Below are 12,907 nucleotides of genomic sequence, written 5' to 3' on the forward strand. Positions count from 1 at the left end.
TACCGCCTTTAATTTAACATTTGGCTTCAAGGTGATCTTGCCTTTGACTTTAGATGTTAATGTGGAATTCGAACGAACTATAACATGAATAGAAAAAAAATTTTTGCTGGATGGCATCTCTTAATGGCTAGCGAATTGCTTGTGGATATAGGTTCTATATTTTATGTTTGTAGTATGTGATTTTGTCAGAGCTGATAAAAATGCTGTGGGTATACCATTTCAATTTCATGCAATCATCGTCAATAACAATCAATTTTATGTTATAAAACTCCTACTCTATTGATCCAACATAATTACTATAGTACAGGCAATATCAATAGGCGGGTTTTTGGTTTGGTACGGAAACAACTCACTCCACACTTTCTCTAGCGGTTTATGACCTGAACAAAGAAACCTTTCTGTCGCTCCGTTCGAATGTTAGTTATTGACAAGTGCTCGTCTGTGATAGTACTGTGCTACATTTTGTTCGTAAATACAATATATCTCATAATAAACAGTATTTTTAAACAGCTACTAATCATCAGAGTACTGCAAATCGCTATCATATCTCAATCGGGTGCTGATATCAGAAGCCTTACTAAAGGTGGTGTTTATAAACTTCACTGTTTCTTGAAAGAACTGCGAGGAAATTAAAAATAGGACATTAAAAATGTCCTATCATCAATGCAGACAGTCACTGTCAAAGGCCAGTGGCGCTTCTTTACGATCGGTCCAGAGAATTTATGCAAAAGGAAGACGAATAGCAGTAAAACAATGATCCTATGGAGCCTAATTTTACATATATTTATTTAAAGAATACACGGACAGATGTAGATAATGTGGAATTTTACATTTAGATTAATAATATTTTTTTTAGATATTGTAATATTTTATTTTATGGTATATTAAGTTGTTTATTTAAGACATTAACAATGGAAAATTGTTTCATTATTTAGATTGTTGAAGACCATTATTAAGTTAATTTAATTTTCTTAGAAATTGTTCACGGAATAAGGTAAATTTCTTAATTGGTATATGCTAATTATGTCTCTGTCAAATGGAGTATTATATTGTAATCTACTACATGTTCTTGACTGCTAAATTTTTAGGAGCTCCAGTGTTAGTTATAATTAGATAAAATACATTACGTTTGGGAATAAAATATTATTCGGATCATAAAATGAAATATTATTTAATAGCTTGTCAATAATACATTAACTTGAGTAGATATAACTGTGACTGGCGAATATTTATCGACTTTTTTTCATTGAATATATGCTATTTCAACACTTCTTGTATTGAATTGTTGATGGACTTCAATAATACAGACGCATAAACAAGACTGAATGAAACTCACCGCATAGAATCAGTAAGCTAAGTCATTCGTAAGTGTGCTTTCATTACGAAACTCGTTCATGTTATAATAATATACATACTCCACAATCAGTAAACATACCGGTACATTAATATTTTGTACTTCAATGTTTAATTTTATCGTGATTTATAAAGTTGGTAAGTATACTGCATTAACATTATTTAGTATTTACTATTTCAACACAACATTCTGAAAATACATAAATACAAACGTTTGATTTATATTAGGTTTACATTACACTTTATTACATTTGTGAAATGACTTAACTTGCAAAATATTATAATGATAATATTGAGTGAAGAATGTAGGCCCTATTTGTAATTACTACAAACCACGTTATTATTTTATTTATTTTCTAAGTTTTCCTGCAGTGAAAAAGTATCAATGGAGTTATTTGGGACAGGACCATACACCAAGCAGGTTCTGAGGGGTGTAGGAGTCGGGGTAGAGAAGTAGGGGTTCGCCAGACCTGCCGATTTCTTCTGCCCCTAGTATAATTAGTGTAGCATTATTCACCAGTACTGTGGAAAAATGTAATTTATCTTACCGTTGTCTCTATGTTAGAAATGCAGGTACAGAGTACAATATAGAATGTAAGGATGATTATTATTATTATTATTATTATTATTATTATTATTATTATTATTATTATTATTATTATTATAATTATCATTATTATTATTGTTGTTGTTGTCGTCGTCACTATGAAAACAATGCATATATTATTATTTGCAGGTAATGCATGGAGATCTGGCTGCAAGAAACATTCTACTTGCTGACAACAATGTCGTCAAAATATGTGACTTTGGACTGGCCAAGAGCATGTACAAATCAAACAATTATCGGAAAAAGAGTTCTGTAAGTGTCTTTAAACTATGCCAATCATTTTTAGTTAAATATTTAGATTTTAAATGAGGTGATGATATTTCCATTCTCTTCACTTCTTCCGTAATTTTACATAATAAAATATAATTTGAAATATTTTGTAATTATTTTTCAGGGTCCATTGCCTGTAAAATGGATGGCTCTGGAGTCAATCAGAGACCGTATATTTTCCACGCAATCTGACGTATGGTCTTACGGCATAGTTTTATGGGAATTATTCTCTCTTGCCCAGACTCCTTACCCAGGTTAGTTACAAAACACAACTATTTTACCAAGTGAAGGGGTGAGAATGAGATAGTCCAAAGCTACACTTTTAACAAAAATAGTTTTTTGCGCGAGTATATTTCTTACACATATGAAGAAGCTACTAAAATATAAAAGTCACTCAATAAATGGCGTTAAGTATACGCCGAAGAAATTGTGATACTGCACCTAATATCATTGGATTCTAAACCTTTAACACGCACTCCTGTAAAATTTTGCCTGTGTGAAACTTTCTTTCGAACTTTCTTTTATACTGTTTATAACCTTTATGCTTCATATAACAGTTGTAATAAACATACCAGTGTGCTATTTTAAATTCTAGCACATCATATTGTATCATACAATATTGCATAATTACAGAGACTGACGACTTCCAACACGTCTCACTGGAATCAAGTTCATGATGTTATACACCCGTGATAAGCTTATATGATTCACTGGTTATCATATCGTTCATAAACTGCCAAACGAAACTTGTTCTCCCGTCAACAGAAGCAAACAGCAGACATTAAATATAGACAGAGATATTGGGGCGATTTATGAATAGGGGACTTTGTATAATATAAAATATAGTAATATAAATACCTAAATAACTTAATTTGCTTTTCCAACAGGAATGGAAGCTGATGAGAGACTTTATAATAAAATTCTTGATGGCTACAGGATGCAACAACCTTCATATGCTACAAATGCTATGTAAGCCTGTTTATTGGGAATTACGCAATATTCTTAATTTAATATTCTTTATATCACATGTATGTTAATGGTGCTTAATTATATCTGTGGATGGACTTTCCTTTTTAAAGAATAGAAAATGCATAAGCTATGTTTAGTAGTTAAATAGCCCTCGTTTAGACAATATTAAAGGCAGGTATTTTTTGTTTCTTCGAAATTTAACACACAAAATAATTTTAGTAATTATGTTGCAAATTCAAATCAGCAGGTATTTTTTGTTTCTTCGAAATTTAACACAGAAAATAATTTTAGTAATTATGTTGCAAATTCAAATCTGCCAGTGCATGTGCAAGAATTGTATTGAAAATGAAGCTATAATATTTAAAATATCTATTGTCAGTGTTATTAATTTAGATAGATTAGCTGTAAGATACCTGTATATAATACTGTATTTCTGACTTTTAATTAAAATTATAAAACAGCACGAATTACTACATGTTTCATGTAGATAGGCAGGCTTCTCAAATCACATTTATTGAAAAATGTCACTGGCTCAAGGTTAGGGGCTGTTTTTGTTTTTTTAACTAATTAATCGTCACTGACAGTAGCCTACTTCTTAATTACAACAATCGCACAAGTTAAATATGTCATACTTTTAAACACACACACACACACACACACAAACCATAGTTATTTATAGAAAGAAAAGTGTATGGCAGATAATAAATCCATTTTCGATCCATTCCACAGCTGTCTCTAGGAATGAGAAAAATTTCCTGTAATGATGTACCAGTCTCTTTTTCACTTGTTAAAAAAAAAAAAAAAGGAACCTACCGATACTTCCATTACGAAAAGCATTGTAGAAAGCACGAACACACATGAATTCGTATTAAAAATGACAAGCTGGGATAACGTTTTTAACTTCAGAATAATGTACAGTACAATTTTACTGTATTCAATTAACTAAATCGAAGTGCATATATTGAAATTCAATATCAAAGTACACATATTTATTTCAAATTTGTATGTTTTAATCTCGTATTATTATGCCTCTAGCTATCAGGTGATGTTGCAATGCTGGGATGCCTCTCCTGGTAATCGACCATCTTTCACCGAATTAGTAGAGCAGTTAGGAGCTATGTTAGATGACAATATGAGAAGGGTGAGTTATAATTCTGTAGTTTTTAATTATTATTAGATTTAAGTTACATTACAACTACTTCATCCCTTATGTGAATGGATTGTTAGTATTTTACAGCAGATTTATAACATGCATTTTTCAACTCAGTTAAATCAATTTTGTATGAGAACCGTTTGTCCAGTAGAGAAATTTATTAAGAAGAGATGTAGGTTAAAACGTAATAGTTCAGAAAATATTAATATCTCCTAATATACAATGCATAAAGCTATAAAATTTTACATATTTATTTGTAATTACACGTTAATTATAATCTGTTTTATTTTTTCAGATTTTTATGCATCTGTTTTTATTTCTTATTTTTTTTTTTAAATAATCCGCATTGTTTTAGCTACTTACACTAAATTTCAAAACTTCATGTGATGAGCAACCAAAATTTCACTTGTTCATCAGTCGTAGAAATGTATTGAGATATCTGAGCCCAGTAAAAAAAAGTCCATACGATTAAATCTTCTTCCCCCTTCCCATTTCTTTCTATGTGAGATTTGTGCTCTAAACCATCCTTGATCTTACATAAACACTAAACACTTACAGTGGCGTGCAAATTAATCCGAACAACGTAATTACTTATGCAAAAACACTCAAACAGGATAAAAAAAGGATCTAAGACATACCTCAGTAATCTATGTGGCCTCCCTTGTTCCTAATAACAGCTCTGAGACGATTTGGCATGGATTCCACTAATTTCCCAAAAATATTCTTCATTTCTTCATCGCGAAACCATACACCAATGAGGGCAGAAATCATCTTCTCCTTTGTAGAACAATCCATTTTTTGCATTCTTCTTTTGCAAATTGACCACAAGTTCTCAATGGGGTTGATGTCGGGTGAGTTGCCTGGCCAGGGGAGTACCTGAATATTCTTCTTGTTGAAGAATTCTGTAGTTTTTCGAGACGTATGGCATGGTGCCAGGTCTTGTTGGAACACACCTCTACCATCCGGAAATGATTTTTGCAGCTGGGGTACGATTCTGGTTTCCAATAAGTGAATATATTTGTCAGAATTCATCATTCCCTTGATAGGTATTAATGCTCCAGGCCCTTCATGTGTAAAACAACCCCAAACATTACTTTAGGGGGGTATTTGGGTGCTTGTTGGAGATGAGCTGCTGTTACTTTTTCGGATCCTTTCCATACGTAAGAAACACGGTGGCCGTGGACCTCGAAATGAGACTCATCGGAAAAAAAATACATTCTTCCAGTCATTCACTGTTCAGTATTGATATAATTTTGCCCACATTAAGCGTTTTTTGCACATAACAGGGGTTAACAGTTGCTTCTTAATAGGCTTACGAGCCCTTCGTCCAGCTTCCAAAAGCCTACGCCACACTGTTGTGACGTGAATATTCACCCCAGTGGTAGCCGTTTAACTCGCGGGTTAAGTCGACAGCAGTTAGTCTAGGATTTAATTTACTTTTCCAGACAATTAAACGATCATCTGCAGGTGAAGTCTTCCTTTTCCGGCCACAGTTTCCTTTTTTCTGGGGTGTGATAGATCCAGTCTCCCTGTATCGTTTTATGATCGAATTAACAGTAGCCAAACCGATGTGACATTCTGCAGCAATTTGCCTCTGTGTCATAGAAGAATGCTCTGCTAATGTTATAATTTTAGAACGTTTTCGTGGAGTTGTATCCATTTGTGAAGACGACAGAATGTACACAGGATTGCAGTATTAAGTCTTCAACACAACTGAAACGCTTATAAGTACAAAACGACAGGCAAAATATCACATATTATAAAAAAATAATGACAGACCTTCAACAATGGAATTACACGTACTACAGATGTCAATTAAAGCGGTATGAGCAGCTGTGAGGCCAACAATGACAGAAAATATAAAAATATGTCATGTTCGGATTAATTTGCACGCTACTGTATGTTCGATTATCGGGTTGTACAAATCGAACGAGGTTCAGTCCAAATGCTTAATACTGGTGTAAAAGCATATATGGTAGGGTTTATTGGTGAGAAAAATATGCACTGCTTATGCACGTCTTGTTCTTTGTGAAAACTATAGACCTACCATTGTTTAAGCAACTTTTAAAAGTTAAAAATATAAACGATACTTAAGAAGTTACTGCAAGTTCAAAATAATAAAAAGAATATAATGCAGGGATGGAAAACAGCCACTTTCAGAGAGCTTAGCTTCTCCCACTACAGTTGCTGTTGTATGAAGATACTCATGCTTACTGCTCTGTTTACAATACGAGTTTTCCACCCCTGATATAATGTGTTATAGTGTCGAATCAACTGTAGGAGTACCGGTACTTTGAAATATTTTTTTTTTAAATAAGACAAAGTACATTTCTTCCTATTGTTACCGGTTGTGTACCCGGAAAATGTCAATTTCTTGTACTATAATTACGTGCATCTTGTGTTCTGTCTAGCCCACAATACCGGTACATCAGGAGTAACCACTTGAAAGTCGAATATTCGGTTGGCTGCTCAACCTAGCTGGTTTATTTCTGACCGGTCGAATCTAAACTGGTTCTAAATTCCAATCTGCAGCTTTCTAATCCCTAATCAGAAAACATTTCCCGATTGTATTTGACTGACTCGATAGGGATCAGTTATCACTGACTTTATAATAACTCAGTTTTTGTCGGAGCATGGGAAGTTCAGAAGGTATTTTCAGAGATTTCAAATTGTAACAGAGAAAGGACTTCAGTGTGTATGAGAAGATACTTTACAAACTGTGGAGCACTTTGCGTTTAAATGCGAAATGTTTCAACCCAGAAGATTTACATTGATATCACACCTTTCAAAATGTAATATTGTTACGTCTGTCCTTTTTCAAAATTATTTTGCAAAGAATGTTGCTATAAAGAGTTTGTTAATTTTGTAAGATTCATTTTTGTTAGACTGTAGATATTTGTACATATTTAGGCTATAGGTTAGTCTTTGCAGATAATATGTATAAGTGTTTGTAGAATTAATATTGTATGAATTTTTCCCGTAGTGTAGAGTATTATTTTATGCTATGTATTTTTTTAACTGTGTATCAAACTATAACTCTAACATACCTTATGGTCAAACAGGGTTTCTTTGCCTCTGGAGATTCAATAATACTAATGATAATGATCATGATAATAATGATAATAATAATAATGATGATGATGATAATAATAATACGTTAATAACATTCATAACAAGATAAAGGAATTGATCTGTTTCAGAACGCGTTAAATATAAGGAAAAGAAGGTGTGATCTAAGGAATTGAACTGTTTCGAAACTTGTTACAAGTAAGGGAAAGAATGTGTGGTCTTCGTGATGCTATTTTTTTAATTATAGCAGGGTGCGAATTAACGGGAAGGGGAGGGGGATTCCCCCTCCCCGTTGGAAAGTTATCCCCCTCTCATAAATTCATATTAACATCCCTGCCAGGGATAACTTCTATCCTCCTCACAAAATATAATTATTTTAATAAGAGTATATGTACACATTGGAGATCCTCAGAAAATTAAAGGTTCCTGATAAGACTCTTCAGGCAATTGCATCATCCATTTTAAAATCTTCATTTAACATCATCAATCACCATCTCTATTCATCTTTATAATATTCAATGTATATTATTTATTTTCAATAAATTTTTATCGTTTTGATAGCTACCAAATCTTGTCGTAGAATATTCTTTTTTAAAATTTCATTATATATATTTTTTTAACATTAATTTATATTTTCTTTTTTGTTCATTTGAATTGATTAGGATGCCGATATTTTAAATCCAAGATTTGGACGGCTATCATTTTGATGATATTGTATTGTTAAGCAAAGAAAATAATATTGATGTATTATCATTATAGGCAAGCTGGCAGCAATCAATAACTTACTAAGGAATTAGACACCTTATCTTAAGCCTAACTCAGTGCGACCAAGCATTGAGCCATATCGAATGAGGATAATAATAATTTTATATATGGTATTCTTTATCTAGGATTTTATCCCCCCCATCAGAAATCTTAATTCGCATCCTGAATTATAGATTGTATATATTTTATACTTATTAACATATCTGGAATGTTACAGCATTACGAGGAGATGAATAATCCGTATATTGATATGAACGAACGAAACTCACATAGCGACTATCTCAGTATGATGAGCGCCCCTAATTACAGCAACATGGTGGCTCCGGCAGGGTCCCGTCATGACTACGTGAACAGGTTAGTAGGCCTACTACAATATTTTCTCTAATTTGACATCCACGCTCTTGAGCTGATTGGATAATGTTAATTTATTCACTGCCTTACAATTGACAAAGAAATGTGTGTATTCTGTTATGAAACATGTCACTAGTTGAACAGCTAGATTGCCTACTTTTCACGTTGATGAATAAAGTTTAAATTCGACGAGTACAGGTAGAATTTGTCAGTAACAAAAATGGTGTTGGCAGAAATTTTGAAATTCACAAGTTTATCAAGAAAACTATAGTAAACAACACAAATTAGGCCTACAATTTTTCATAAAATTGATGCTAATAAAAGGGGAGGAAAAACGTAAGAATTTGTGTTTCATGGCTCAGAAATTGAAATTAAAATAGAGATTGTGTTAAATATATTTGAACAGTTTACAATGGTTTTTAATTACTGCAGGAAATTTTTTTAATGAAGAAAGATATTCATGTAAACTTGAATTCATATTCAGCTTTAAAGTAAATTCGGTGATCTTTCATTTCTACAAACAATCCAGACGAATAATTTACATGTGTGCATATGTGTGTGTGATGGTGTGTGTGTGTGTGTGTGTGTGTGCGCACGTGCGTGCGTGCACGAGACATTTCATTTGTGGTGAACTAAATACAGTCTTAGATGTCCTTATTTTGGTGAACAGAAATATGGTAACCTTAACAGCTCCCAGAAGAGCCATGGTTTAATTTTTTTTTTTCAAAATTGTGATGCTATGCTTATTAGGGACTTCTTTTCGAATCATTTTGAAGTGAATATACATACATTATATATCTTATCTCGTCATGTACATGATGTCACAGCAGACTACATAATAGTCTTCTTCAATACAACAAGGTTTTTAACAATAAATTGTACCAAAACTCTTGAACTATGAAAGCTAATTAAAATTTGGAAAAAAAAAAAAAAAAATCTGAATATGTCATATTCTGAGTGAAACCAACTTCTTGCATTGCATTTCAATCATCATACTATTATATTTTAAGATCTTCCCAACTTCTCTCATTAGAACATTTCTATCTGATGGACCTGGAATATTTATTATTGAGTTCCCTCCATTTCTGTTATTTGCTAGCCCAAATTTTGTTTGTCCTTAGGCCTAACAATACAGTGACCTTATATACATACACACAGTACAGGCTACCTACCGGTATATAAACATTTTGTTATTGTTATAAAAATGTCTACAAGATTCTCTGTGATCTCAGTTGCATATTATTGTGATGTATTACTTTTCTAGAACAAATGGCATATTTTTTAGTAAATCCTTGCTTGATATCTCCAAATTTATACACCATACTTCAGATATAGGTATATTACACCAAGTCTCAATGTTTTGGTATCAACAAAATGATTGAAGGATCTCAAACATACACTAATTTGATAGTTTTATTGATACATACCACATGTGAACAGCCCAAGTTAAGGTTCTATCTATCCAAATCCCCCAGAAATTTATGGTTAGTAATCTCCGTTATTATTTTTTTTTAATTATTAACAGTGAAGTAGGTCTACATATATTTCACAGTGCTTACAAAAAGCAATGATTGGTGGTTAACTTATTATGAATGTTGTGTCTCTGTAGAAAGAGTCCTTGGTTAATGTACGGTAATGGGGGCTGAATATTATGCCCAAGAATAGTGGTGGAATTTATGAAGAAGAGAAAGTTACTACCGCCACCTGAAACTGAAACCGAATCAGTACTGGTACTCATTTTCTCGGTACAGTTGACTGAAATGTTTGTGTACATTTTTTGTTTCAGCCCTGGATCACAACGAAAGAACGGAAGCCAAGAAGTAAGACCTTTATCATCAGACAGCAGTGTGTTCTATTTTCCTGGCGACGGAAACACTCCAGGTTACCTAAATATGGGAGGAAAAGACGGGATTTTCAGTCCCGGCCACGTAGATGATTGTCCTTTCGACTTTTCTCCCAATAAAATGAAAGAAAAAATGCAAGGAACGAAACCATCAATTGAAAAGTTCTCTCCAAGACCAGACAATTACGTAAATATGGGGCAGAGTGCAAAAACACCAACAAGCTTTGAAAATCCTAGTTATGTGATGTCACATTCACAAAAAACGTAATTTACTGCCTGCTTAGTTTCTAGTTGATCCACTGAATAGATCTGTCACAGCAATTTCGTATGGAGGATGTAAGCAACGAAAATTATGAAGAGATGGGAATTCTTGATCATATTTACAGTTAAACAATGAGTATTTCAGCACTGATACTTTTAGAATACGGACATGACTCCAATATGGATTTTTTTTTTATTTTAGTAAGTTATTTTACAACGCTTTATCAACATCTTAGGTTATTTAGCATATGAATGAGCTGAAGGTGATAATGCTGGTGAAATAAGTCCGGGGTCCAGCACTGAAAGTTACCCAGCATTTGCTCATATTGGGTTGAGGGAAAACACCGGAAAGAACCTCAACCCGGTAACTTGCCCCGACCGGGAATCGAATCCGGGCCACCTGGTTTTGCGGCCAGACGCGCTAACCATTACTCCACAGATGTAGACTCCAATATTGATGAACCTACTGCTTATTGATGGACAAGACTTTCTTTATTTTACGATTTTAGTAATTAAATTAATAGAATGTTTTCCAGGTCTCAAATTGATGGTATGTCTGTTTGGCTTGTCATTTTGTGTAATACTTAAACACAAAGTATTGATAGGTCTTCATAAAAGTATCTTGAACAGCATTTCAGAAGTAGCGCAAAATTGAAACTTACACTTACAACAATGGATAACAGACAATCACAGTGGCTCAGTGCTAGAGCGCTGGACTTATATGCCAGGGGACCTGGGTTCAAATCCCGCTGTACCCTAAATGTATAACTTGTGTTGGGCAAGCCTGTGGTCCAGGCAACACAGGGGTTTTCTCTGAGTACTCTGGTTTCCCTGTGACATCCCAACAATGGTGCACTCTAGATAGTCTCTGACGAACTAAATGGTCTATGCTTCTCAGCACTAGCGACCTCTATAAGCCTGCTTGTAGAGTTGAGGCAAATAACGACAAGTTAAGGCCCTGTCATTGAGAAAAAATCTAGATAACAGGCAAATAATCATATCCTTGGAGGAATTCGAAATAGTTGTGGATTCTAGTCAGTGGCATAAGGAAAAATTTGCCATCTCGAAGACATCTGTTGGGATTTTTTTAATTAAGAAACACAGGAAATTTAAGGACATTTAATAATAATGAAATGGTCACTCTCTGCTTAGACGACGTTATGTCCATTCGTGTGCATGTGGATATGTTTCAGAGCCTAATGAAGAATAATCACTCTGCAATAATTATCTCCGCCAATAAAAAAAAAGTGCAGGATGTACTCTAAGGGCGAGGACAGAGGGACCTCTTAACCAAAAATTTGGAGAGATTTTTTCTCTTTTCCTCTCAGTCATGCTAGTTTATAGAGAGCTAACTGAATTACAAGATCTGTGGAAAAACCAAGATTTTCTTTGTAAGACAGAACAGGCCTCTCTCAAGAAATGGAAACCTAAATAATCTCATCACCAGACTTCCTCCTCCCTTGCTATACATCACTCCTGATATAAGTCTCACTTGAATTTTTTAAGTCATTCCTTCTTTTCTAGAATATTTCAGTGTTTAATAGTTTAAGAATTCGTTACAGGTACCAAAAAACGATTTGAATCTACTGAGCGTTACATGACATAAATATTCATTATTACTGTATTTTTATTTGTATATAATATGTTTTATAAATGATTTTGTATTCTATACAGGGTTTTTAATTAATTTATTGTAGTGTCTTTTCAGACTGCAGAAGTTCATACAAATAAAACAACTCTCTGAATTTGTATTAATTCTAAGTAATTTACTCAGAAGCAAGATGCTCCAGTATTTTGGTACAATTGACAAGCAAACATTCTCATGAGGACAGATAAAAAGGTTTTTTTTTTTTCCTTCCACCTTGTTAATATTGTCGGAATAAGTGCTTATACAAATTTTGGCCACCCAAGTGCAATTACAAGGGCCGTCCAGAAAGTGAGTTTCCTTTGGCCGTTTACAAAAAGAAAAACACAATTCTCTGGAAAAATTTATTGGAACAGATACAGCAGTTATTGAGCTATTTTTCAACATATTCTCCACCAGAATTGAGACATTTATCACACAATGGGATCAATGTTCGTATCCCTGTGTCGTAGAAGTCTGCCACCTCGGATCGGAACCAGTATGTCACAGCTGTCTGCACCTCTCTGTTGATGCCACGGTATGAAGAAGTCTCAATTCAGGTGGGGAATATGTTGAAAAATAGGTCATATTGCTGTATCTGTTCCAATAAATTTCCATGAAATTGTTTTCTTTCTGTAAATA

The 12,907-nt window shown here is 33.6% G+C and overlaps 1 protein-coding gene across 5 annotated transcripts in view; it reads left to right on the plus strand.

Moving 5' to 3' along the window:
- The window catches only part of LOC138697959 (vascular endothelial growth factor receptor 1-like), a 157,429-nt gene extending 145,037 nt beyond the window's left edge, over positions 1-12,392 (plus strand). For all 5 annotated transcript variants that reach the window (XM_069823576.1, XM_069823579.1, XM_069823575.1 and 2 more), the window contains 6 exons: positions 2,090-2,212; positions 2,355-2,484; positions 3,118-3,199; positions 4,235-4,340; positions 8,404-8,540; positions 10,324-12,392. In XM_069823576.1, coding sequence (XP_069679677.1) covers positions 2,090-2,212; positions 2,355-2,484; positions 3,118-3,199; positions 4,235-4,340; positions 8,404-8,540; positions 10,324-10,648 — 903 coding nt within the window. In that variant the 3' untranslated portion in view covers positions 10,649-12,392. The remainder of the gene's footprint in view (positions 1-2,089; positions 2,213-2,354; positions 2,485-3,117; positions 3,200-4,234; positions 4,341-8,403; positions 8,541-10,323) is intronic.
- Positions 12,393-12,907: the final 515 nt, after the last annotated feature.

The sequence above is a fragment of the Periplaneta americana genome, chromosome 4 (genome assembly GCF_040183065.1).
Source record: "Periplaneta americana isolate PAMFEO1 chromosome 4, P.americana_PAMFEO1_priV1, whole genome shotgun sequence".
In the NCBI taxonomy this organism is placed as follows: Eukaryota; Metazoa; Arthropoda; class Insecta; order Blattodea; family Blattidae; genus Periplaneta; species Periplaneta americana.